Here is a 26474-nt window from a genome sequence, read left to right as displayed (position 1 = left end):
TCTGTGTGCGTGTCCTACCCAATCTTCGATCACCTGCAGCGACTGAACCTAACAGTGTTCAGTCTCCTAAGGGTCTTTGTCAGAAGTTGAGACAGATTCACACAATATTCACTTGTCAATCCGAGGTGATATTGTTTTAAAAGTAAATAATATCAGACCCCTAATGGGACTACACCCCTTATAGTCTCACCTTTGACTATATCCAACCAAGACATCCGGAGATACTGCAAACAACCACACACCATGTGGAAACCACGCCAAACGGTCAGTAACACTAGTAAAGAACTTGTGCACTTACCGTGGCTTTTTGTGGGGGATGATCAGTCCCAATTCCAGTGGGGGAGGCTGAAAGCAAGTCTCTCTTTGTGGACGTCCAGAGGTAGTGGGGCGTCCCTGGTTAGGGATCCGAGTCACGGCACCAGCTGTTAAGGGAGGGCAATAACCCTTCACGGTTGACCAAGTGAGTGTCAAATTATTATGTTGATTGCGCAATCTACAGAAAACCAAACGGAGGCAATGCTCTATGGGAGGATTCAAAGAATCTCTGATCCCATTTATTGTGCTTAGCATTTTATATTGTTTTGAGTTTATTAATGTCCAATCATCTACAGCCATACTACAGTACTACAGGCTTGAGCCAATGTTAGTGCAATTATTACGGAAACACATATATGGTCATATTATCATCGTTAGTTGGAAGCACGATGGAAATTTACAAGGTCAATCCTGGCCTAGACTAGTTAGATAACAGAAGCAGGGTGTCTGACAAAATGTTCTTGTGAGAAAAGGTTAGTGTGGGAAAGTTGCATGAGAAAAGAAGGAAAGAATGTATGTTATGCAAGGAGTATAATAGCATGATTTTAAAGCAAGCAGACAAAATGGAGTTGCTATAGCATGAGTATCAATATGTCCTTTACACTTGGATAGCATGAATATTAATATGTCCTTTGCAAAGATACATTGCTATTTTAACACGAATGCAAGATTTTGTAGACTCTAATTTCAGAGCTAAAACCATATTATTCCACCGAATGTGGAAACGTGACAGGCCCCCCAGGATTTAGGACACTGCAAGAGACTAGAAAAAAATCAGTAAATTAAAGAACATCAATGTATCTTAACCATCCGCCACCTTTTTAGATCCTATTTAACTGATGATGGGCTGTCCATGGATAAATTTAGACTACTATGATGTAGAAGAATTATTTGGCACACAGACTATTTCACTCTCTGCTTGCTCTGCTGCCTGTATTCCTGCTTTTCAGTGACAGTTCAGCAAACACACACCAGTTATATCTACGTGTTTTTTTATTACTTTTATTAAAGCCTTAGGCCCTCACTGTCAGTAAGAAAAGTAAAAGGAAGATGACAGACATGGCCGATGAGGAATCACAGAGGTCAGCAATCTGCAGGCACGGATCTCCGCTAACAGATGTGCACTGTCTGCAAAGTACAGGCTCTAATTTACAGTCAGGTTTTATGGATTTTCCAAAAATAGTATATTACTAAAATTATTACTGCAACTTCCATCCTTGTTTCAAGGCCAAAAAAGCAGTTAACACAAAGGAAGGGTGAAAACGTTGAGGCGTAAAACTCTTCGAGTGAAACCAATGTTTCAGCAAGTAGCGAAAGTGTACTCAAGCATTGTGTCTTCACCTTTACAGATTGATAATATCAGTGGTTTTATTTACTTGTTTCAAAGGGCAGATTATTAACGCAACATTAATTGTAAAACAAAAGCAAACCATAGAAGAGACGAATGATGTGGAACACGCACCACCCACGGTATTTACTATTGACTCAAGTGGGCAAAGCAGAAGCTTCAATTATGAACTACAAAATTGGCGACCCAGAAGGCCATAGAATTAGTAACCAAATTGGTTATTACTCTAGTCTCCAACTTTTAAGATGGAATGGATTATAAGTAGTAAAATTTAGCTCACATTCAGTATGAACATCCTTGACCATTGATCAGTTTATTCTCTTTTTAATATTTGTGACCCTTTTTCTATTATTGCAAAATCTCTAAAATCTTCTAAATAGCAAATTGTATATTGTTTCCATATTTCTACTTATTTATTAAGTGGTGCTGATGCCCAACACCCCTACCAATTATCAGAACAAACACCAGAAAGGACCACGCATTCAATGTCTTGCTGAAGCATTGTGGTCCTTTCTTTCAGATGATGACAAATTGTCCCATAGGTCAGACCACTTCAGATTAATTATTGATTCCAGCTCTGTTCACTTCTACATCAGGAGTTGAGTAAGGGCCGGTGATGCCACGTCTACTGGTTCTTAGAATAGGACAGGTGCACTAGATGACTTGCAGGTATCAATAGACATTGATAGTAACTATTATATGGTTGCCCTCCTAATATAAGTAATGTTTTTTTTGTCAGGTCGGTGATCAAATAGTGGAAATTAATGGAGAACCTACCCAAGGCATCACTCACACACGAGCCATTGAGCTGATCCAAGCTGGTGGGACCAAAGTTCTCCTCTTATTAAGACCTGGAACAGGACACATTCCAGATCATGGTGAGAAGTCCTTATATTTTTCATAATCGACATGTTGGGTAATACTTTTGAATAAGGTTGCTTATATTTTTTCTGAAATTCTTTTAATTTTTAATTTTTTTTTATTATTAATTTTAGTATTTTTGGAAAGAAAAGTGATAGATTTATTTGAATTTAGTAACATTGCAGATTTAAATAATTATTCTTCTTCTTCCGGAAAAAATGGTAACCCTTCTTTTAAATTTAATGTGTTTTTCCTGTGGAGACATAGAGAAGTCAATGAAGATGGACATTATATTATAATCCACAGATGCCTAAGATCATTATTCTGCTATGATCAACCTGTTTTGTTATAAGTCAGTTAAAATAATTAAATACAAAGCGAGCTGTAATTGTAACAATAGTTTAATTTCCAGAACATCCACTCAAATTGCTTCTTACTCCTAGTGCAATGCTATAGTAGAGTTTTTAATGCTAGCTAAAGTAAAAAGAATAAAAAGCACAACAGTTATGGGTCTCCGTTTAGATTCAAGAATTACCGCTAGTGAGTGTTAGGCTGTGTGCCCACTATGCGTTTTTTAAGCATTTCCGCAGCTGCAATTCCGCTGTAGAAACGCTTAAAAAACGCTTGGTAGAAGGTCTGCCATGTTCCCCAATGATAATCCGCATGTGCTGTGCACATGCTGCGGAGATTTCCGCAGCGGATTATTATTGCGGGAAAAATTCGCAGCACTACCAATTATTTTGTGGAATCGCAGCATTTTCGCCGCCATTGACTTGCATTGAATCGCATAATATCCGCATGACTACATGTGCACATGCGGATATTAAGCGATATTAAGCGATTAAATGTGCGGATGGTACCCGGGTTTGGAGAAGAGGAGACTCTCCTCCAGACCCAGGTACCATAGTACCTGTAAAAAAAAAAAGAATAAAATAAAAAAAATACATTATACTTACCTTCTGATGTCCCCCGGTCTCCTCAGCGATCCGTCCTGGCTTTCTGGCAGCTCGCTATGGTCTAAGAGGACCTGCCATGATGTCATTTAGTCATGTGACAGGTCACGCGACCGCTGACGTCGGTGGTCGCATGACCCGTCACATGACTAAATGACGTCATGGCAGGTCCTTTTACACAACCACGAGACACCGGGGAGACCGGACGCATCGGATAAGGACACCGGGGGCCATCAAAAGGTAAGTATAATATTTATTTTTTACCATTCTTTTACGGTCACACCATACAAATCCATGCCGGTTGCATGGATTTATATAGTGTGACCAAGTTGTCAAGCACTTTCCAAGTGATGCTAAAATCACTTGGAAAAGCTCTTGACAACCCGCATGCGGAAATGCATGTGAAGACCGCTTCACCTCCGCATGTCCCTGCAGGAAAAACGCATGTACAATCCGCATGTACAATCCGTATGCATTTTTTCTGGCAGGGAGATGCATAAACGCTCAGGAAAAATCCGGAGCATTTCTGCATCGTGGGAACTTAGCCTTATGGTAACATTTCCAGTGGATTGAACTCTTCATCAAATTTAAGAATTCACCACACTTTAGTGACCCAGGTTCAAGTGTAGAACCTGACATATCGGTAGGGTTCTTGTTATAGTGTATACTGTGGTGACTCACTGCTGTATACGTGAGCCAGAACATGTTAAAGGGAATCTGCTACCCCATCTGAGAGCAGCATAATGTAGGGGCAGAGACCCTGATTTCAGGGATGTATCACTTACTGAGCTGCCTGCTGAATGCTGAGCTCTGTACAACCCCGCCAACAACACAATTGGCAGCTTTTTGCTTTTGTACAGTGTGCACAGAAAGCTGCCAATCAGTGGTGGGGCCGGGGTTACACAAAGCTCATGAATATGCTTGACTACCTGGCAGCAGGTCCTCTGATGTTTTTATCAGCAGGCGACTATCAAAATTACATTCAGTAGTCTAGTAAGTGACACATTGTTGGAATCAGAATCTCTGTCTCTTTATTATGCTGCTTTCAGATTAGGAAAAACCCTGATGACAGCACTACTCCCATCAAAGTTTTCATCCTTTTAATATATTGCAGTCGTCCTATTATGTAGCACTGTGTACTTACAATTGCTCATTTTGCTTTTCTACCCAGTTAATTCTTCTATTTTCGCTGCTCTATATAGAAACCGGCAGTATTTTGTCTCTGCATTTATCATTCCCTTCCTCAGCTCGTGACACAGCTGCTCCCCGCCCCTCCCCACCAGGGACTTTTGAAGTGACTTTTGACCCATACAGGAAAAGCTGACTTCATGTTTCTACAGTGGCTTGCAAAAATATTCACCCTCCTTAGCATTTTACGTGTTTTGCTACTTTACAATCTGGAATTTCACTGTTTTTTTTTTTTTGAGGATTTGCATTAGTTCATGTTAAGAACATGCCTACAACTCTGAACATTTGGTTTTCTTCTTATTGTGAAGCAAACAACAAATAGGATAAAATAACTGAAATCTTCAGTGTGCATAACTATTCAGCCCCCCTAAAGTAATTACTTTGTAGAGCCTTATTTTGCGCTAATTACAGCTTTGAGTTGCTTTGGATATGTCTGTATGAGCTTTCCACATCTGGCCACTGGGATTTTTTGCCCATTCCTAAAGGCATAACTACTCCAGCTCCTTCAAGTTAGATGGTTTCCTCTGGTGAACAGCAATCTTCAAGTCTCAATTGGATTAAGGTCTGGGCTTTGACTAGGCCACTCCAAAACATTTACACTTTTCCCCTCAAAGCTCTCGAGTGTTGCTTTATCAGTATGCTTTAGGTCATTGTCATGTTGGAAGGTGTACCTCCATCCCAGTTTCAAATCACTGACAGACTGAAACAGGTTTTGCTTAAGAATATCCCTGTATTTCGAACCATTCATCTTCCCCTTGACTTGGACAATTTGCTCTGTCATGCTGCCAAAAAAACATCAACTCAGCATGAAGCTGCCACCACCATGTTTCACTGTGGGGATGGTGTTCTTGGGGTGATGAGCTGTTTGGCACCAGACATAGTGTTCACCTTGGTGGCCAAAAAGTTAAATTTTGGTCTCATCTGACCACAGCACCTTCCTCCATACATTTTGGGAGTCTTCCACATGTTTTTTGGAAAACTCAAAACGACCCTTACAATTTTTGTATGTTAGTAAAGGTTTTTTTTCTGCCCACTCTTCCATGAAGGCTATCTCTATGGAGTGTATGGCTTATTGTGGTCGTATGGAGCTTGAGAATTCCGCAGTCCCTTTAGGGTTGCCTTTTGGTCTCTTTGCTGCCTCTCTGATTAATGTCCTCCTTGCCCAGGCTGAGAATTTTGGTGGGTGGCCCTCTCTTGGCACGTTTATTGTGGTACCATGTTCTTTCCATTTGATGATGATAGATTTGATGGTGCTCCCGGGGATCATCATAGATTGGGATATTGTTTTATAACCCAACCATGACTTGTATTTCTCAACAATGTTATCCCTCATTTGTTTGGAGATCTCCTTGGTCTTCATGGTGTTGTTTGGTTAGTGTTGCCTCTTGCGTAATGGTGTTGCAGCCTCTGTGGCCTTTCAGAAAAACTGTGTATATACTGACAGAACATGTGACACTTAGATTGCACACAGGATGATTTCCTTTCACTAAGCATGTGACTTATGAAGGTAATTGCTTGAACCAGAATTTTTTAGGGGCTTCATAGCAAAGGCGGTGAATACATATGCAGATACCAATGTTCAGTTATTTGATCCCATAAATTTAATTTATGCTTATATTTTTCTCACTTCACCAATTTAGACTATTTAGTGCTGATACATGACACACAAATTGGATTACTGCTCTCAGATTAGACACAGATTAAACACAGATTGTAATGTAACAAAATAGGTAAAAAGCCAAGGTGGTGAATACTTTTGCAAGCCACTGTACATAGAGCTTAGAAGGATTCAGCTAGTCAGTTTTTAATCTCGTAATATAGACCTGATGGAAACGAATTAGCTGGGTAGAAAGTCACAATGAGCAATGTACGCACACAGTGCTATATAATATGTTGCTTGCAATATATTAAGAGGATAAGGCTATGTGCACACGATGCAGAAATGAAGCAGAAAATTTCTGCATCATTTCTGCATCTCCCTGGCAGAAAAAACGCATGCAGATTGTGCATGCGTTTTTCCTGCAGAATACATGCGGATCCACATGCAGATTCACATGCGTTTCCGCATGCAGATTGACAAGCGCTTTCCAGACGATGTTAGCATCACCTGGAAAGTGCTTGACAACTAGGTCACACTATATAAATCCATGCAAACAGCATGGATTTATATAGTGTGACCCGAGAGAGTGTATATACTTACCTCCGATGGCCCGCGCTGTCCTGCTCACTCCATTCTCCCGGCTGCCGGCAACTTTGAATTGAAAGACCTGCCGACGTCAGCGTCACGTGACCCGTCACATGACTCTGACGTCACCGCAGGTCCTACAACTCACTGCAAGTGCCGGGAACCAAGCAGGAGCGGTGCGCGGGCCGACAGATGGTAAGTATATATATATTTTTTATTTTATTCTTGTTTTTACAGCTTTTTTAATGGTACCTGGGTGTGGAGGAGAGTCTCCTGTCCTCCACACTCGGGTACCATCCGCACATTAGAACGCGCCAATAACGCAAGTACAGATGCAGTCTTGCGGAATTGGCGCATTCTAATGCAAGTCAATGGCGGCGAAAACGCCGCGTTTCCGCAAAATTAAATGACATGCTGCGGATTTTTGAGCGCAGCGTTTACGCTGCGGTAAAATCCGCATCATGGGCACAGCACATGCGGATTTCAATTGGGGAACATTGCTGCCCTTCTACCATGCGTTTTTCATGCGTTTCCGCGGCGTTTACGCAACTGCAAAAACGCCGCGGAAACGCATGAAATATGCATCGTGTGAACTCAGCCTAAAGCTTTGATGGGAATGCTTTCTTGTGAAGACCAACACCCACTCAATACAGATTTAAAGGCTAGTCAAGATTTATCATTTCATGTTTCTACTTATCAGGAAAGGATTGATACACAAAAAAGAGATTTGTGTAACCCCCTCATCATATTGTTAACCTAGTTTGATATTGTGCATGCAGCCATAAATTACCAAAAATTATTTTGAAGCCTGTCTCTAGTAACATGTAGGAATTTATTATTAATCATCATAAAATCAAATGCATGAGACTGCCACCATTACAGAGATCAACTAATGACCATGTGTCCAACCCTTAGCCTCCTGAGCAAACAGCCAACTTTGGATTTCCTGGAGGAGTTTTGAATTTCTGAGGAGGATTTGCAGAGTTTCTGCTCCAAAAACTCCTCAAAAACCTCAATGTGAACATACCTTAAGCCATGGGGACAGGATTTACCTCTATTAGACAACCCTTTTAATGATAATCATTACATTTATGGCCAGGTTAAAGTTGGCCATGTGCTAGAATGTACATTCGGAAGGCAGATATCACTCCAGACTCCCCCCATACACATGCGCACTTGGCATGACTCTGAGCATCCATGTGTTTTTAATGAAGAAGGAAGAGAAAGTCGCTGTTAGACACCTCTGAGACGTATCTCTCCTGAAAACAAAGGATTGGAGATTGATATTTAAACTAATATGTATGTGAGCCTACTTACTCTCCTCTGACAGATGATGTTGGGGCAGTGTCTTATCAGGCACTCTGTTATGAACATCCCACCACTTGCCACCAATTTCTCATGAACACCACTCGTTCTCAACACACATGCCTCGGATGCGAACATAAATGGAGACTTCGTTTCTCACTCACTTGTCCGCTCATCTATCGTAATAGGCCAACAATGAGCTAAGCGCACCCCACAGGCTGTCTCCACATGCAGGACACACTTTACGCTGCCACCACTTGCTTTTCTGCCAGACCAGTTAGACGGCTTCACTAGGCAACACACCACACTGGTACACATGCACACCCAACTTTCTCAAGCTCCAGAACAGTACACTACTTGCATTCTGGCTACAAGGTAACACAACCAAGCTATTTTCATTCCTTTGGATCATGCGTATGTTAGAGCAATGAGGGGCAAACATATTAAATTTTAGATTTAATCTACGAAAAAAGAAATACAGTGGTCAAAAAAGGTTACTTAGGTTAAGTGCACACAAAGCGTTTTTGATGCGTTTTGACGGGGGTTTTCCCGCTGCGAAAACGCTTGTTAATAGGTCTGCCAGGTATAGCAATGCTAATCCGGATGTGCTGTGCACATGATGCTGAAATTTCTGCTCCGGATTCGCATTGTTTTAAAAATCGCAGCATGACCATTGTTTGGCCTTTTCTGCCACGAATTTGCGCCCATTGACTTGCACTGAATCGCAGCAAACCCGCAGATATAATCTATGCTTGTGGATTTACTGCGTTTCAATTAAAGCCAATGGCTGCGAATTCGCAGTGGAAACGCACTGCGGGTGGCATTTAGATTGGGAGAGGAAGACTACAACTCCTCTCATCCGACCACCGCTCCCGCTGATAACTGCGAGAGCGGCATGGCTGGAAGGAGCAGTAGTCTGCTCTGCCCAGCCTGCGTGCCCGCAATTTTTGATCCTACGGCAATTTTTTTCTGGGATCCCCCTGTAATCTAGCCAGTAAAGGCTAAACAAACAGCTGTGGGCTGATATTAATGGCCAGGGAACATTGTTAGCTAATGGCACCTTCCGCAGCTACTAATATCAGCCCCCAGCGGTCGGCTTTCCCTCTGTTTGTTATAAAAATGATTTTAGTCTCTGTGCCCATGATCTGGACGTAGCAGCGCTTTGGACACATATTTTTTGCTGCGTCCAAAACGTTGCATTCTATTGAACGCAGGTAAATCCACATGTGTTCACTGAACCATGCAGATTTACCGCATTCAATACTTTCTAGTGGTCAAATTTCTGTTGTGGACACGAGTGACTCCGCAAGAGAATTTGACATGATGCGGTCCTGAAAGACGTGCTGCATGTCAGTGTCCACGGGTGATCCGCAGCCTCAGATGCACGCATAGTGGACATGGGATTTCTAGAGAGCCCATCCACTGTACCGTAACATCTAGACGGTGCAGATTTGACGCTATATAAACGTGCAGCATGTCAATTTCTGTAGCGGACACGCTAGTCTCCGCTGCAGATTTTGACCAATTGAAGTGTCATTATATGCAGTGGATTCACATGTACCGACAAAAGTGCGGCATTAGAACACCGCGTTTTGGATGCAACAAAAATACGCTGCGTCCAAAGCTCTGCTGAGTGCTGATCGAGGAGTCGTAGCGGCTAACGAAACAGCTGTGAGCTGTTAATTATGGCCAGGTACCATGTTTGCAAATGGCACCTTCCCAGGCTAAAAATAGCTGCTCACAGCAGCCGCATAAGTTACATGAATAGAAATGGTAATGGAAGATTGGGTGAACTGGACAAGCTGACACCTAGCTCTTTTGTTTGGTGATTTCAGGGTGTCAATCAGACCTTTTCATGACCAAACCTAATTAAAGTAAAGTAAAGAGGTAAACACACAGACACAGAGTAAACACTTTATTTGAAATCCAACAGACACATTCTTTAATCATTCAAATTAACGAATATACTAACCCCAGTTCTGATGGTAATCCATGGTTTAAGCAATGTCCCACCAAATAACTTTATTTAGCTCCAAAAAGCATTCATTGATGAACAAAAACGCTTAAAGAAAACGCATGAAAAAATGTGTGGAAAATTCGCATGCGTTTTTCCTGCCAAGGAGATGCGGAAACGCACATGAAATTTCTGCTTCAAATACGGACATAGCCTAAAGGTGAAATAACAAAAATACATAAAGGCAAAAACAGTGTAATAAATGGGATAAAATGCAGATACTTCTTATGAATTGGATCCATGAGAGGAGGAGAACACTGTGGAAAATATGGACAGATCTGCAATAGTTGGTGCTTCTCCTGGGGTCTGACATGGATATTTCTTAGATGACATGTTATGTTATAAAGAGTCTCATCAGACCCCTCACTCGTCCCTCCGCTGAGGTAAGAGGATGATTCCTGATTAGATACAATTTTTAGACCTCATTTCTTCTGTGGGTCATATTTTCCCCCAGAAACTGACTAGAGAAAAAATATGGCCGTCATCTTTACTGAACATCCTTCAAGCATTGTATACATACCACGCATGAATGATATATCCATAATTCAGGGGGATATTGCGTTCCTGTGGGTTGCCAGCTAACAAAACTTTTGCAATTTTACCTATAGATGCAAACAGACAACCCAATTATGGATATATCCTTGGATTTTGTAAAACTAGAATTATAATTAAAAAAAAAGCCTTAAAATATAGTTTTACCTTGTGCTGTCTGTGGAGTCCACAGACGCAGTAGCTACACAAGGTGAAAGCATTGACAGCCTTTGTGTTTAACACTTAATGTGCCAGTGAAGACCTACAGGGACACATCTGCTGGCCCAGATGGTTATCCATCATTGACAGCTACTTGTTATTTACACTTCGATTATGTATTCCCAGCAGGTGGTGCAGGCAGTGATCCAATGCCTCCAGCCTTTGATCTGTATATCTCCTAACTCTACTGACACTTCCATACATATCATCTGGTTGGTCAATGCTGCCCAAATTGTCGGATTCCACCAACATCTAATTTGTATGGGGAGTTTTAAGGTTTAAAACAATCTACTATTCAAGCGCGGGTTGTATAATATCCATAGCATTGCTATTCTGCTAAGATCAGGCAATTCTCCATATTAAAGAGAGATGCAAATACCATAAATCAAGAAAAGAAGAGGAAGATTGACTGGCCAACAGCTAATTTCTCGTAGGTTCTGTATGAGTCATTCCACTTGCCGTGAGAAGGCCTTTGGCTGTTTTTAAGGTCCATTGTTAGTGTTTACTTGTCTTCTTTTCCTGTATTTGCTTTTTCTTTTTTTTTTTGTTTGCTTTTATATCTTGAAATACCATACAAATGAAAAGAAATGCTCTTATATGGTGATTATAACATTCTATAAATCCTGTTTCTATTACTTTTTATCCTGTTTGGCTGTTGATAGCAGCTTCTAAATACCAAAGCAGCAGCAAAAATGATCGTCCATTAATGTGTTGGCGGATCTTACCATAGATGATGATCTAAACTGAGTACAGCACTTTGTACCTATCACACATTGCTAATGATTGTCTGGTGTACACTTTGGCAGCTATGCTTCGGTGATGTTGGTACTGTGTTCCAGGCTTGTTTTCCTTCTCCTCAGGTTTGACTCCTTCCAGCCTCTGCTCCTACGTGAAACCTGATCAGCAATAAGGCTTTCTCGTGCTTTTCTTGGTCTTTCCCTTAAAGACTTGGTAAATGTGCATGTCTTGTGATTCAGATATATTCCTCTTTCTCTCTCTCCTCGGCATCTATTGTCTGCGGTAAATGCAGCTTATTGAAATGCATGTGCACGCACTGATTAACCAGTCGCATTTAGTGGACTCCCCAGGGGTACACGGCTTTGAAAGAAATAATAGGTTATAAATTGCTTGTAGCAAGCATCGCATTATGTTGTTCTTCATATATCAGTGAGAAATGGATATTCAGGATTTCAATGTATTGTTGTTTTAATAGTTTTAGAAAAGGAAAAATTTGGATTTTCATTTATATTAGGAAAACATACAGTATCTGAGTAGACATGCATGTCTACTGAAAAGTGACTACCCATGAGTGCACATTTAAGGTCATAGTTACAACCTATACAGTGGTGTGAAAAAGTGTTTGCCCCCTTCTTGATTTCTTATTCTTTTGCATGTTTGTCACACTTTAATATTTTAAATTTGTTTTGTGATCTGAAACATTTTACAAAGATAACACAAGTAAACACAAAATGCAGTTTTTAAATGAAGGTCTTTATTATTAAGGGAAAAAGAAATCCAAACTTACAGGGCCCTGTGTGAAAATGTGATTGCCCCCCCCCCCCCATAAAACATAAATTAACTGTGATTTATTACATCTTTGGGAAGCTGAGTTCAATTTCCCTAGCCACACACAGGCCTAATTACTGACACATCTGTTCGTAAACAAAAAATCACTTAAATAAGACCTGCCTGACAAAGTGAAGTAGACCAAAAGATCCTCAAAAGCTAGACATCATACTGCGTTTCAAAGAAATTCAGGAACAAATGAGAAACAAAGTATTTTAGATCTATCAATCTAGAAAAGTTTATAAAGCCATTTCTAAAGCTTTGGGACTCGTCGAACCACAGTGATAGCTATTATTCACAAATGGCGAAATCATGGGACAGTGGTGAACCCTCCCAGCGTGGCCGGTTGACCATAATTACCCCAAGAGCGCAGTGACAGCTCATCCAAGAGGTCACAAAAGACCCCACAACAAGATCCAAAAAACTGTAGGCCTCTGTTAAGGTCAGTGTTCATGACTCCACCATAAGAAAGAGACTGGGCAAAAATGACATGCATGGCAGAGTTCCAAGATGAAAAGCACTGCAGAGCAAAAAGAACATAAAGGTTCGTCTCAGTTTTGCCAGAAAACATCTAGATGATCGGCAAGACTTTTGGAAAAATACTCTCTGGACTGACGAGACAAAAGTTGAACTTTTTGGAAGGTGTATGTCCCATTACATCTGGTGTAGAAGTAACACAGCATTTCAGAAAAGGAACATCATACCAGCAGTAAAATATGGTGGTGGTAGTGAGATGGACTGAGAATGTTTTGCTGCTTCAGGAACTGGAAGACTTGCTTTGATAAATGGAACCATGAATTCTGCTGTCTACCAAAAAATCCTGAAGGAGAGTGTCTGGCCACATGTTCGTAACCTCAGGCTGAAACACACTTGGGTTATTTAGCAGGACAATTATCCAAAATACACCAGAAAGTCCACCTCTGAATGGCTTAAGAAAAACAAAATGAAGTCTTTGGAGTGGCTTTGTCAAACTCCTGACCTTAATCCCACTGAGATGCTGTGGCATGACCTTAAAAAGGCGATTCATGCTTGGAAACCCTCCAATGTGGCAGAATTACAACAATTTTGCAAAGATGAGTGGGCCAAAATTCCTCCAGAGTGTTGTAAAAGACTCATTGCAGTTGTTGCTGCTAAGGTTGGCCCAACCAGTTATTAGGTTTAGGGAGCAATCACTTTTTCACACAGGGCCATGTAAGTTTAGATCTTTTTTCCCTTAAATATAAAGACCTTCATTTAAAACTGCATTTTGTGTTATCTTTGTCTAATATTTAAATTTGTATTGTGATCTGAAACATTTTAAATATGATAAACATACAAAAGAATAAGAAATCAGGAAGGGGGCAAACACTTTTTCACACCACTGTATTAATGACCTACCATTTTATCATATCTTAGGTAATAATAAGAACGTTCTATTCTTGCATGTATTAGGTTGACATGCACTCTGGTCTCAGCAGGTAATATGTAGTATTACGAGACCAGACATTTAGCTATTATGTGATAAAATCCCATACACTGCATGAAATAGAGCCTAACATAAGATATGCTTGATTACGTCCACATTTGTTAAGTCAGTTTTAAGTATCGCACATATGGCTGCGTGGCATGGGTAATTGTTGTTCCGTAGTGTATAGTCGTGTCGTGTATTGGAAAGCACATTAGACTTCATTTACTTCACTTGGTGTCACATTTTGGATCACTGTCATGGGGTTTTCCGGCCATGAATGCATGTTTTTGTTTAGTTACAAGAATGTTCATGAATAATTTCCCTGCACAATATGTAAGCCATTTCATGTCCCTGATGTTTCATCACTTGAGTGAAAAAATAAAATGTCCATAGATCCATCTTATTGCTAAATATGTTAATCATCTTATTTTTTTTCCCTTTCAGATGATTTGGAAAATGTTTATCCCCCATCTACAAATGTAATATATGATGACCTCTCTGCATTTTCATCAACTTCATATGTGGATCCCATACCTGGAGTTTTTTCTTTACCAGCACTTGATGTGGATTGTTTTGATGTTCAGCAAATGGAAAATATGGTTGAGCCAAATGATATACAGCAGCCTAAAGACAGCTCTGTGTTGCCTGGTGGTGTATTTCAAGAAAATAAGGCACTGAAGCAAGAAAAACAGTTATCTCCTGATCAAGGAAAAAATCAGCATAGAGAGAGGTCTTTGAGTCCTAAGAATCCTACTAAAAAGAAACTGCTGGATGCTGAAAAAGATATTGGAACAAAGAGAGGACGATCTTTGAGTCCAAGAAAAAATGATGGCAAAATATCTAAGGAGCATCCTGATAAACTGCCTGGGTCTAGACAGACAGATTCTAAAAGAACACAAAAAGAAACCAGAGAACGGTCACTGAGCCCCAGAAAATCCTATTCTAAAAACTTAGAAGGTGCTATTGATTCTATGACTCACAAAAAAGATAGTAGAAAACATAGGGGAAGATCTGCCAGTCCTAAGAAGGCTTATAAAAAGGAGGAACAAGAAAGAAGTGGCATTGAAAGAGAAGAGACATTGCCTAAGCAAGAGAATAGAACTTCAAAACATAATACCAAGGTTGAAGGTGTAGATCAGTCTAAAGAAAAGAAAGAAAAATTATCACTTAGGGAAGACAAAGAAGAAACTGTAACGGCACATGAAAGATTTGGGCAATCAAGGAAAGAGGGAAAGGATGAGCAACCTAGAAAAGGGGGTGAAAAACACTTGAGACAAGACAGAGATGAAAGAGAGAGGGTTGACAAAGCCATCAAAGGCGAGAGGGATGAAAAGCACAGAAAACAGGACAGGGAGGAGAAGCAGCGGAAAGAGGACAGGGAGGAGAAGCAGCGGAAAGAGGACAGGGAGGAGAAGCAGCGGAAAGAGGACAGGGAGGAGAAGCAGCGAAAAGAGGACAGGGAGGAGAAGCAGCGAAAAGAGAACAGGGAGGAGAAACAGAGAAAAGAGGACAGGGAAGAGAAGCAGAGGAAACAGAATAGGGAGGAGAAGCAGAGGAGAGAGGATAGGAGAGTGGAGAAGCAGCAGAGAGAGGACAGAGAAGAAAGAAACAGAAAACACGATAAATCAAAAAACGATGATAAAGATGAGCAATTTAGTAAAGAGATGCAACCAATAAGGAGCAAAAAGACAGATGACAAACATGAGAACTCCAGACGAGAGGAAAGGTCACGTTTTGGTGTGAATGACAAAAGATCTCCAGAACACAGAAGTAACGAGGAAAGATCTCCTAGAAATATCACAGAGTCTGAGAAAAAAAAACAGGAGATAGAACTTCCTAAAAAGGAAAAACGTGCCTCCACTGTTAAACAAGAAATACAAGACACAGGTTTCATATCTAAACAAGCAGAGGATAACAAATCTGGAGAGCTTTCCACTCTTCATGAGCCACAACCCAAAAAGTCTGCAGCTGATACTTCAGAGAAAACCAAAGATGAAGGCGTTTCGAGGACAGGAGGGAAAAAAACGCACATTGCTCCAGGACCATGGAAAGTGCCCAGTGCAAATAAAGCCACAGATGCCAACACCTTGAATTTATGAACACCAAGTCCATGCCGCCAGCAAGAGCAGCAAATGTGTTTTAGAACTTAAACTGCATGGAAGGCATTTTGGGTTTTGTTTGCAATGAGTGGTCCTCCAGGAGCTTGAGATCCACACAACTTTATGAAGGTGTCTTGATGCACTTTTTAGACTTTATGCTGCTATATAAAGTTGAGGACAGTGTTGTACAGATCTAGAACAATGATTATTTAACTTTGCGCCAGTGTGATCATAACTCCAGTACTTGTGCCAATGTATCTACCTGCTCAGTTTATCTCCTCTTCTTATACGTCTGTGTGAGGTCTAAGCTTAACTCCTCGTTTCTTACAGAAGTCAAAAAGCCTCGCCTCAAATACCCAATTAGCATGTTGCATGTTTCCAAACAGTAACAAAACAACATACAGGTTAGTTCCAGACAAAAAAAGGAAGAACATTTGTCAGCATGACATATAGTTACACTTGAAATATCTACAAGAGGTTTTATATGTTGCTTTACCCTACTTCACATATTTGAAGACCCCTCATGAAAACATGGAAAAGAAATTTATGTAAAGAACAAGTGTGGCGTCTGTGGCCACTAATTTTCTACTTTTAAAAAGCGCTTAAAATGTATATGTGTTTCTTCAGATTTGGCAGATGAAGGATTACATTTTGCATCCATCTGCCTAACAGAGTTTTACTACAATGTATGTCATTTAGGGAAGGTGTAAGACAAATAATATATGCAGGTAACAGAGCAGCATGTATTTTATCAGTCTTCAAAATAATGATTTTTTTTTTTGCATAAATTAATTCTGGTTGGCGAGAGTTTATGAAAAACACAGTGTGATTGGGATGAAGTTCTAATGTTTTGTATGCTGCTGAATCTAAGGACTATAGTATTGTAGAGACACGGGGCAGACATATTGTATTTTTACATTGCAGCTTAGACGCTACAGGTGAATGACCACTGAACTGCTGTGACTGTTGTGAGTGCAACCAGAGATGGTACATATGGTATGTTTGTAATCTGCCATTTATTTGCCCCAGCAGTATAGTAAAGCAGAATTACTTGCACAAGAGTTCAGTTTTACGTAAAATTACCATTTCATTTCACCCCATAGTTTTAGGTTAGCTTTGGTGCCATGGTTCAAGATTATTGCACCACAGGGGAACCCAAGCTTTTTTAGTGTGCAGCATTTTTGTAGATCCCGTTGTGTGGACCAGATATGTTGTACAATGGAAGTATAAAGCTGAATGTTGCCTACAAGGTCAGTGATATTACCAACTAATTTATAAGAGAGAAAAAAACTCCATTGCATATGTCATCCTTTCAGTTACAGGAGTTATAGAAACTTTTCTCATGACTAATTTTTCTGGGCAAGATCACCATTTTCCTATGCACTCATGTATTGTCTTAAAAGGCCACCATACTGTATTTCTGTGGGAACATAAATGGGGACATTGGGAATTAGCCATATGTCAAAGGGATGTCCAGTTTCATGTAAATAAAGCTTAACCAAATCATGATGAATAGCTATGTACCTGACTAATAAGCCTCTTTCTTTAGTTTTTGATCTCTGCTTACTCTCGGTAAATGGAAACATACATCGGAGGCTGAAACCCTGTCCTGATTAAGTCTACAGCATGTGTTTGGTACATGGGATTCTCTGTAATCTAAACAGAGCTACAAAACCTATTTCTTGTATGCAAAAATCATTAAAGAGACCCTCTAATCAAACATTAAAATTCAGCATTATCGAGAGAATAGTTAGTATACTTGATCTGATGCCCTCCTTTTCATTCCAAGGGTGATCTTCTTTCAACGTGACCACAGTGGTCCTCAGAATCCTCTATGCAAGCTGTGCATTCATAGTCCAAGGGAGTCACCCTGTTCTTGTGATGGGCAGCGTTGCTCATGTGAGCGGTCCTGACCAATCTGAGAGCTGGGGGAGTGTCTCAGACTATCCAAGCAGAGTCTGCATCAGGGAGAACCACGGTGGGGGAAAAAAGTGGTGCCTGGGAACCAGATGATCAATGGCAAAATAAAGGAGGGTAAATTTAGTAGTCATTCCATCAATAATAGTAAGCTTGTGTGTAAGACTGGTGGGTCTCTTCAAAATAGTAATTAACACAAAGTAAATTGAAAAGTTTGTATCTGTAAATGATATTTATGTGAATGAACAATTCATAAACTATATTATATATCTTTTTAGGGCCTCTTATTATATTCCTTACCTTCCATCAGCCCATACTTTTTCCTTTTCCTGCTTGTAAATTCTCTGTAAATGTTTTTTTAACACTGTTCTATATCACTAAAAATCCCTCTAAATTCTAATAGTGGTAAATAGACAGAGGGAGGATGGTACAACCGCAGGTTCTCCCTTAGTACACAGCATGAGGTGAAGGGAGAGTAGAAGCGAGGATACATCTGATTGACTCAAAGAATAACCTTCATTTTATTTCATACTGGGATATGTGAAAATAAGAAACTTTGTAAGGGCCTTTTTACACTGCGCTTTGTCACACGTTCGTTGGTCTCGTCAGGGCTTTCGTCTGGACTCCCTCACAAAGTGAGATTTGGCGTATATGCCAACGGGGCCATAGACTATAATGTTGCTGACAGTCAACATGCGCTCTGTTGGGCATCATTTTTGGGCGTGTACACCTTCTGGGGGCTGACACTCAGATGTAGTAGACTGTGTCTGAGTGTCAGCCCCCAGTAGGCGTATACACCTGAAAAGGATGCTTAACAGAGCGCATGTTGACTCTGACAGCAACTTTATAGTCTATGGCCCCATCGGCGCATACGCCCAAATCCCGTTTTGCCAGGGGGTCCAGACGAAAGCCCTGACGGGACCAGCGAACGTGTGACAAGCCACGGTTTAAAAAGGCCCTAATATAACTTATAAGTGAATAGTACATATCAAAATAAGAAAAAATATTAGCAAAATGTGCTTCTTTCTTCTGGACTCTCTATTTATAAAAATTCTGAATTCAAGGATAAAATCTGTCAGTGAATTCATATTTTCCCATTACTGAGATAAGAGAGGGCAGTTGGTGCTTATAAAGTTCCAAGGAGAACGGTTACTGTAATTTCTGGTGAACTTGCAGCAGAATGTTTGTGTCTGTCTCTAGCTCCTCCCTCCATAGAATTTTGAAAGCACCAACTGTCATCTCCTATTTCAGTAGTGGGAATTTCTGACTTCACTAAATACAGATTTAAACCCTCCACCTCCAGGCGATTTTCATTTTTTTCTCCCCTTTTTCGAGAGCCATAACTTTTTTTTTTTAAAAAAAAAAAAAAAAACACATATTTGGTATCATTGCATTCAGAAATGTCTGATCTATCAAAATGCAAAGTAAATTAATCCGATCGGTATTTTTTTTGTCACCGTAACATTGCAATAAAATGCAATAACAGGTGATCAAAACAACGTATGTACCCCAAAATGGTATCAATAAAAACGTCAGCTCGAGGTGCAAAACCTAAGGTCTCATCCAGCCTCAGATCTCAAAACATGAAAACTTTACAGGTCTCGGAAAATGGTGACAAACGCCAAAACTTTTTTTCATACAAATTTCAGAATTTTTTTTTACCACTTTAATAAAAAATAAACTATACATGTTTGGTATCTGCGTACTTGTACTGACCTGGGGAATCATAATACCAGGTCAGTTTTACCATATAGTGAACATGGTAATTAAAAAAACAAAAATCTATTGTGGAATTGCACTTTTTTTTTACAATTTCAGCTCATCTGGAATTTTCTTTCCATTTTCCAGTACACTATGTGGTAAAAGCAATGGTGTTGTTCAAAAATACAACTCATCCCGCAAACAACAATCCCTCATACGGCCATATTGAGGGAAAAATAAACTTTTTTTTTTTCCCACTTTATTCAGACATTCCCTTAAGAGACTTGAAGCAGCGCTGGTGCTGTACATAGCAGGGCTTCAGAGCAAAAATCACGATTTATGAACGCCAGCCACAAGCCAGCGTTCACAGGAGTATCATAGTGGCAGGCACGGGGGGTCTTCTGCAGACCCCTGGCTGTCATGACAACCGATCAGCGCCCTGCGATCATGTGACATGGGCACCGATGTGTGGAACTTGTGACGCATTTCCAGCCGGTGCAAGTTAAATGCCGCTGTTAGTGATTGACAGTTGCATTTAACTTGTTAACAGCCGCGGGTGGCGCTCGATCTACCTTCAGCTGTTAGAGGCGCTTGATGGCTGATTAAATTAAAGAGGTACATGGCCGATGGTGTAAATATGCGTCATTGGTCGTGAAGGAGTTGACGTATTTTACCCCTGAATTGAGAGTGAAAGAAGCCAATTTTTCTGATAGTATATATTATGAAGTTGCTAATTTTCGTGTGTTCTATTGATTTAAGAAATGAAAATTAAAACAACAGTTACTCTTAAAGTTGGGTACATCACACCAGGCAGTTCCCATCTACTCATACAGAAATATATACATGAGATCAGACATATCTATTATGAGTACTTTTTATGGTAGATGCTCTTTAAGCTTTATTTACATAAAATGAGACAAATCAAGAAAACAGAATAATTAGTATTGAGGTACAGAAACACTACAAACCTATTTTCGTAAAGTAGAATATACATATATGTCCCTCTACAGTAAATCATGATGTATACTTTATACTCCTATGACAAGCGTTTCTAATTTCCAGCCAAGAAGTCCATTCTGTTGGAGGCTTCATAAAAAAATGAATGGCCGTGGGAAAGTATTTCTTTCCATTGACATCTACATACCTCTGTTCTGGTGATTGTTGCTCTATTGTGATCCTTTCATTGGCAATCGTTTTCCTTCGTCAATGATAGGGATCATCCAGTTTTATGACTGTGATTTGCTCTGTCCTGTTTAACATACTGTGATACTCTTCAAAAAAAAAAGTAAATCTTTCTCGAAGGAACTGGTATTTTCAAACATATAAGAAAAGTTGCCTTGAAATATTAAGGGAATCAAGAATAGATTTACTGGTTGTAAATGTTTATATACTGTACAGCACCTATAAATATATATATATATAAACATTTATCTTTCCAAAGTATAGAATAGATCTGTAAAGCAGTTATTATTTTTTATATAGATATATATATATATATATATATATGAGAACAATGGCCTTCAGTTCTTGCACTGTAAAATATGAAAACGAAATTGCTGTATAATTTTGTTTTATTTTCCAATAATGCATTCTATATTGTATGTGTTCAGCATCCTCCAGAATTAAGAACTATTTTGCATTAAACTGAATACACTGAATTGCTTTGTCTTTTGTTATTAAAAACCTAAGCAGGTTAACTAAAGATTAAACTGAACACACGTTGTGCCTTTATATTTCTTATAAATGGGATATAATACACAATTCAGACAAGAATTAATTGTGTAATTTGTCTTTAGTAACAGCTCAGTCAGAATTTATCCAGACATATAGGAAGAAACTAATTACAGCCTTTGTTTTTCTTGCCTTAGTGGACAGTAATGCTTATGTCTGCACAGTGTTTTCCAATTAGATTCCCTTTAAAGATGACTGGCTCCACAGAAACCTGTCACCCAGATTATGCTTCCCCATCTGAGAGCAGCATGATATGGAGGCAGAGACCCTGATTCCAGTGATGTCACTTACTGGGCTGCTTGCTATAGTTTTTATAAAATCACTGTTTTCTCTGCTGTATTCAGAATTCAGATTCTCTGAATTCTGAGCTCTGTATAACCCCACCCTCACCACTGATTGGCAGCTTAATGCCTATGCACAGTATACACAGAATGCTGTCAGTCAGTGGTGTTGGTGGGGTTATACAGAGCTCATGAATATGGAGGACTACCTGGAATCAGGTTGACTAGTTCTCTAGTGATAATGTTCTGCTGATAAATCAGTGATTTATCAAAACTACAGCAAACAGCCCAATCTGTAGAACGTTACTGGAATCAGAGTCTCTACCCCTACATTAAGTTGCTCTTAGATTAGATCCAAAAGCCTAGTGACAGATTCCCTTTCACAGTAGAGATTGAGTAACTTGTATGTAGGTCTTCCCATGAGGGAAACATTTTTATCATAGGTTGGAAATGATATAATAATATTTTTTATACTATTAGAAGCCTGGATGAAAGTGCCTAAAAGTTAATGGCAGGATGAGCCTTTTTGGTTTTACTGTTCCTAAATCTGGCCATTGTTCATCTGATCATTCATATGGCCTATCCAACTATCAATATGCCAAATCCACTGACAAATTAGGGTCATGGTTTAAAAAAAATGTGCTTCCAAAAACTCGCAAATGATTCACTAAACATACGAGTGCTGCATGAACCATGGCGATCTTGGTTACACTATGATTGGTAACTGGGCATTGTTTGCTTCAGAGTCAATCAAAATTGCAGTAGTTTAATTGGTACATCCTTATAGGTTGGAATATTATTATTTATTTATTATTAATATGCACACACCTCTACAGAGAGAATATCTGCCCAGTCCAGCACTCACTCTTAACATTACTGAAGAGACCAAATATATGCCTACAGTATTTTCTTCAGGATTGATCTACTTTTTTCTATAAACGATGCCTCTCTTCTGGACTGTATTTAACATTGCAGCTTATCTTTACTGAAATAAATAGGAATAGGGGTCTGCTTAAAAAAAAAAAAGGGAACAAGTTGGGACCCATTATAGTCAAGGGTCCCTTCTGCTTCCGTTTGAATATGTTATGAAACTGAATCATGTTTCACATAAATTCTGGTTCTCTGTATCTATAACAGAGCACAAAACTAGAACTCAAAACGAAGGTATGATTAGAAGCAAAAAGGAGAAAAGGGAATGAATGGAAATCCTTGAGCAGTTTTGTGGTGCTTGAGCACAGTTCAGCTGGGAACGCCAATTTTGTTACCCTTTTCTTCTTTAGTAAGGCTATGTTCACACACGTTGGGTTTTGCAGTGTATTTTGCTGCAGATTTTTATGCAAATTTTTAGCTGCGTTTTGCAGTACCAGCAAAGTCTGAGAAACCAGAATTCTCTGTTCACACATGTTGTTTTTTTTTTTTTTGCTGCGCATTTTGTGACTTGGTTGTGTTTTTGGAAAATGTAGCATGTCCCTTCTTTCAGCGTTTTTGCAGGAGAAAACGCACCTGCATTTTTGCTGCGTATTTGCAACATTTTTTCACCCATATGAAGTAATGGGTGGTCAAAAAAAACGCAGCAAAAACTCACCAAAACCTGCGTTTTTAACGGAGCTGTTTTAATGCCAGAGAAAAGTTAGCAGCAGATTTGCAGCAGAAAAACAAAATGTGTGTGTACTTAGCCTAATTGTCATTTAATTTTTTTTGTTCATAAACCATAGTGCACATGAAACTTTGTCAGAGGAGTATCCACAGAGGGTGCAAGCAAGGCATCTGCCTTGGGCACAGCCGACGGGGGCTCCATTGGGCCGTCTGATAAAGCGATCCAAGGTGTCTCCTTGACGGCTGCATCTTGCCGCCCCCCCCCCCACCCCACACTGGAATTCGGCCGTTCTCTGAGCTGGCTGTCAAATTGCCGGCTCAGAGAAGGTGCAGCGCGCCAGCTCCTAGTGATCAATTGTTCTTGCGGGTTTTTTTTCGCGTTGAAGCCCTGACTGCCGGCACTTCCGGGTCAGGGCAATGTCAGCAGCGTGATCAGGTCATCTGATCACGCTGCTGATGTCACTCGTCGGTTCTGCAGAGGCGAAGATGACTGGGCACAGCGCTGGTGGTAAGTGTTCCGGCCTCTAATGGAGGTGAAGACACCAAAGTTAATGGTGGAGACTTGAGGACATAGTTTGGGGGCTAGGAAAGAGTGGGTGGGGACGCAATATGGGCAGTCAGTGGGAGAAATTTGAGTACCCAATATGAGGAGCAAGAGGAGATGTGGGGTATGTATGAGAAAACAATGAGTGGGGGATGGGTGCAGACACATGTATGGGGAGTAGAAGTTTGAGGACCGTACTAGGAGCAAGGGGCTGGATGGTTGCGTACATAGTATGGGGAGGGAGGCAGCAGGATGGCTGCGGACACAGTATGAGGAGCGAAGGAGAGAATATGCAGATAAAGTATTAGGAGCGAGGGGAAGAATGCATGTGGACACAGCATGGGGAGTAAGGGTGATGGGATGCGTGCGGACACAGTTTGTGGAGTCGGGGATATATGTGAAGAGGCAGTATGGAGTGAGAAGGTAAATAAATGGGGAGACCATATGGTTAGCAGGGGGGGACATGAGAGGAGACAGTACAAGGAGGGAGGGGAAATGTGTGAGGAGACTATTGAGAATACTGCGATGAGTCAGTATGGGGGAGAAAAGTGAGTGATCACAGAATAGAGACTGAGTAGTGTGTATGTGGAAGGGTAGCATGGGGGGACAGTATCGGGGCACAGCCACGAGAGGACAGTATGCCAAGGAGGGGGAGTTTGATAAGGTGGCACAGTATAGAGATTGGGCCCTATAGGGGGGAGACAGTGTGAAGAGGAGGCCCAGTATGGAAAGAGGGCAGTGTGGAGGGCATGTACCATAAGAAGGACAGTGTGTGGGTCATATTTTGTGCAGGGAATATAGTGAGGGGCAATTATTCAGGGGCTTAGCATAGGGCAGATATTTTTAATTAGGAGCATTGCAATGACGCTGCTATTTTTAAGGGTATCGTGTGGGGATGTGCTGTAGAAGACCGTAGAAGATGGAAGTCTGTGGCGGTGAAAAGTTATCATAGCGTCTGGATAAGATGAAGAAAAGAAAGTGAACGACTCCAGAGACAACGTCATCTATAAGATGTAAAAAAAAAAATTGTGATACTGACTAATTCTCATTAGTACTGTGGTTCCTGTATGGACCACAGCCTGATGATGACTGATAGCAACAGCTCCCAGTATCTCCTTACCATTGCTAAGGATTAGTGTTGAGCGAACATGCTCGACACTGCTCGGTACTCGCCCGAGCATCACGCTACTCGGGATGTTCGGCGAGCACCGAGCATTTCTGGGTTACTCGGGCGGGAGCTCGGGTCTCCGCCCTGCATGTTTGGCGCTCTTTACAGAGCCAATGAACATGCAGGGATTGCCAGCCAGTCACTGTAATGCCGCAGCCATGTTGTTTGTGGGCATTACAGTGATTGGCTGGCCGCACAGCGTCACCTCGAGTATTTAAAACCGGGCGCCGCCATCTTGGACACAGTCGCTCTGGATCAGACAGTGTAGGGACAGCGCTGCTGATTTAGGGAGAGATATATCCTGCAAAATAGTTAGTGTAGGGTCTGTAAAGGCTGCCAGATCAAACAAACAGTCCTTCTCAGGACTAATATCCATCCCAGGTATATCAGGCAGGCAGGCTGTATAGGAGATGCAGTGGTTATACCAGCAAACGCTGCATTACAGTCCTGTGTGCTGCTCCTGTTGCTGAAATTGCTGGACTTAGCTCCAGGTCCCGGGTGTTAGAACCTTGCTGTTAGGTTTTTTTTTCCTTTGCTGGTCACATGACCTTGTTGGCCTATTTAATCCTGCTCCGCCCTTCTGGCTTTGCTGGACTTCATTGTATATCTACTTTCTAGCTAGCCTGTGCTCTGTATCTAACTCTGTTAGTTTGCTTGGTCTACGGACCTCTATGTTCTATCTATTTTGTTTGTTCGTCTGTCTGCTACTATTTCTGTTAGGAGGTGTCCCATATTCCTCCCAGTCCTTAGTACTTGTAGGGATTCCCTCCTCACATCTATAGGTCTCCGTACAGACTAGATTAGGACTTTAGCAGGTCTGATCGCAGGATCAGGTTCCCTGTTACATCGTAGGGATTCAGCTGAGTCTTATAGTAGGGACAGATCTCCTCTCTTTCCTTAGCTTTGGTAGCAGAACATAACACCGGGGGCCAGGAAAAATCCTTTTTTTTTAATCTAAATCCTCTTTTTTTTTCCTCCTTCACAATGTACAAATACCCATCTTATTAACCTTTTGGTGCCCCCCCTCCCCCCCCCAAAAAAAAAGTGTGCCTCTGATTTTTCAGACACAAATATATCTGTTGAAAATAGTCTGGTGTAGGCCAGAAAAATAGAAGTGTGGTTTTGCAGTTCTATGGGCCATTTGTATCTAAAAAAAACAGTTTGAGTGTGTCGCTCACTGTTCAGCCGCAAATATATATATATTTTAAAAAGCCTGGTATACACCAGTAAATTATTACTGTGGTTTTGATGTTCCACGGTAAAACATCTCTATTATCCTGTTTTTGGCATTTTTTGTTGTATAAAAATAATAATAGTGTCTCCCTGATTTTTCAGACACAAATATATCTGTTGAAAATAGTCTGGTGTAGGCCAGAGAGACAGAAGTGTGCTTTTGCTGTTCCACGGTAAAAAAATCTCTATTATCCTGCTTTTTGCATTTTTTGCTGTAAAAAAAAAAAAAAAAAATAGTGTCTCCCTGATTTTTCAGACACAAATATATCTGT

At 40.6% G+C, this 26474-nt stretch overlaps 1 protein-coding gene across 2 annotated transcripts in view; it reads left to right on the top strand.

Annotated features, from left to right (window-relative positions):
- Nucleotides 1-18588, top strand: part of MAGI3 (membrane associated guanylate kinase, WW and PDZ domain containing 3) — a 362774-nt gene extending 344186 nt beyond the window's left edge. Inside the window, exons 20-22 of one of the 2 annotated variants that reach the window (XM_073667171.1) lie at nt 2403-2541; nt 11780-11870; nt 14377-14514. In XM_073667171.1, coding sequence (XP_073523272.1) covers nt 2403-2541; nt 11780-11829 — 189 coding nt within the window. In that variant the 3' untranslated portion in view covers nt 11830-11870; nt 14377-14514. Of the gene's footprint in view, nt 1-2402; nt 2542-11779; nt 11871-14376 lie in introns of both variants that reach the window. The other variant, XM_073667169.1, reaches the window with a different exon arrangement.
- The last annotated feature ends 7886 nt before the right edge of the window (nt 18589-26474 follow it).

Source organism: Phyllobates terribilis, unplaced genomic scaffold, assembly GCF_046119375.1.
Source record: "Phyllobates terribilis strain yellow unplaced genomic scaffold, ASM4611937v1 Scaffold_2__4_contigs__length_985480577, whole genome shotgun sequence".
NCBI lineage: Eukaryota > Metazoa > Chordata > Amphibia > Anura > Dendrobatidae > Phyllobates > Phyllobates terribilis.
The sequence above is the reverse complement of the archived record's forward strand: the minus strand, read 5'-3'. Positions and strand labels throughout refer to the sequence as shown.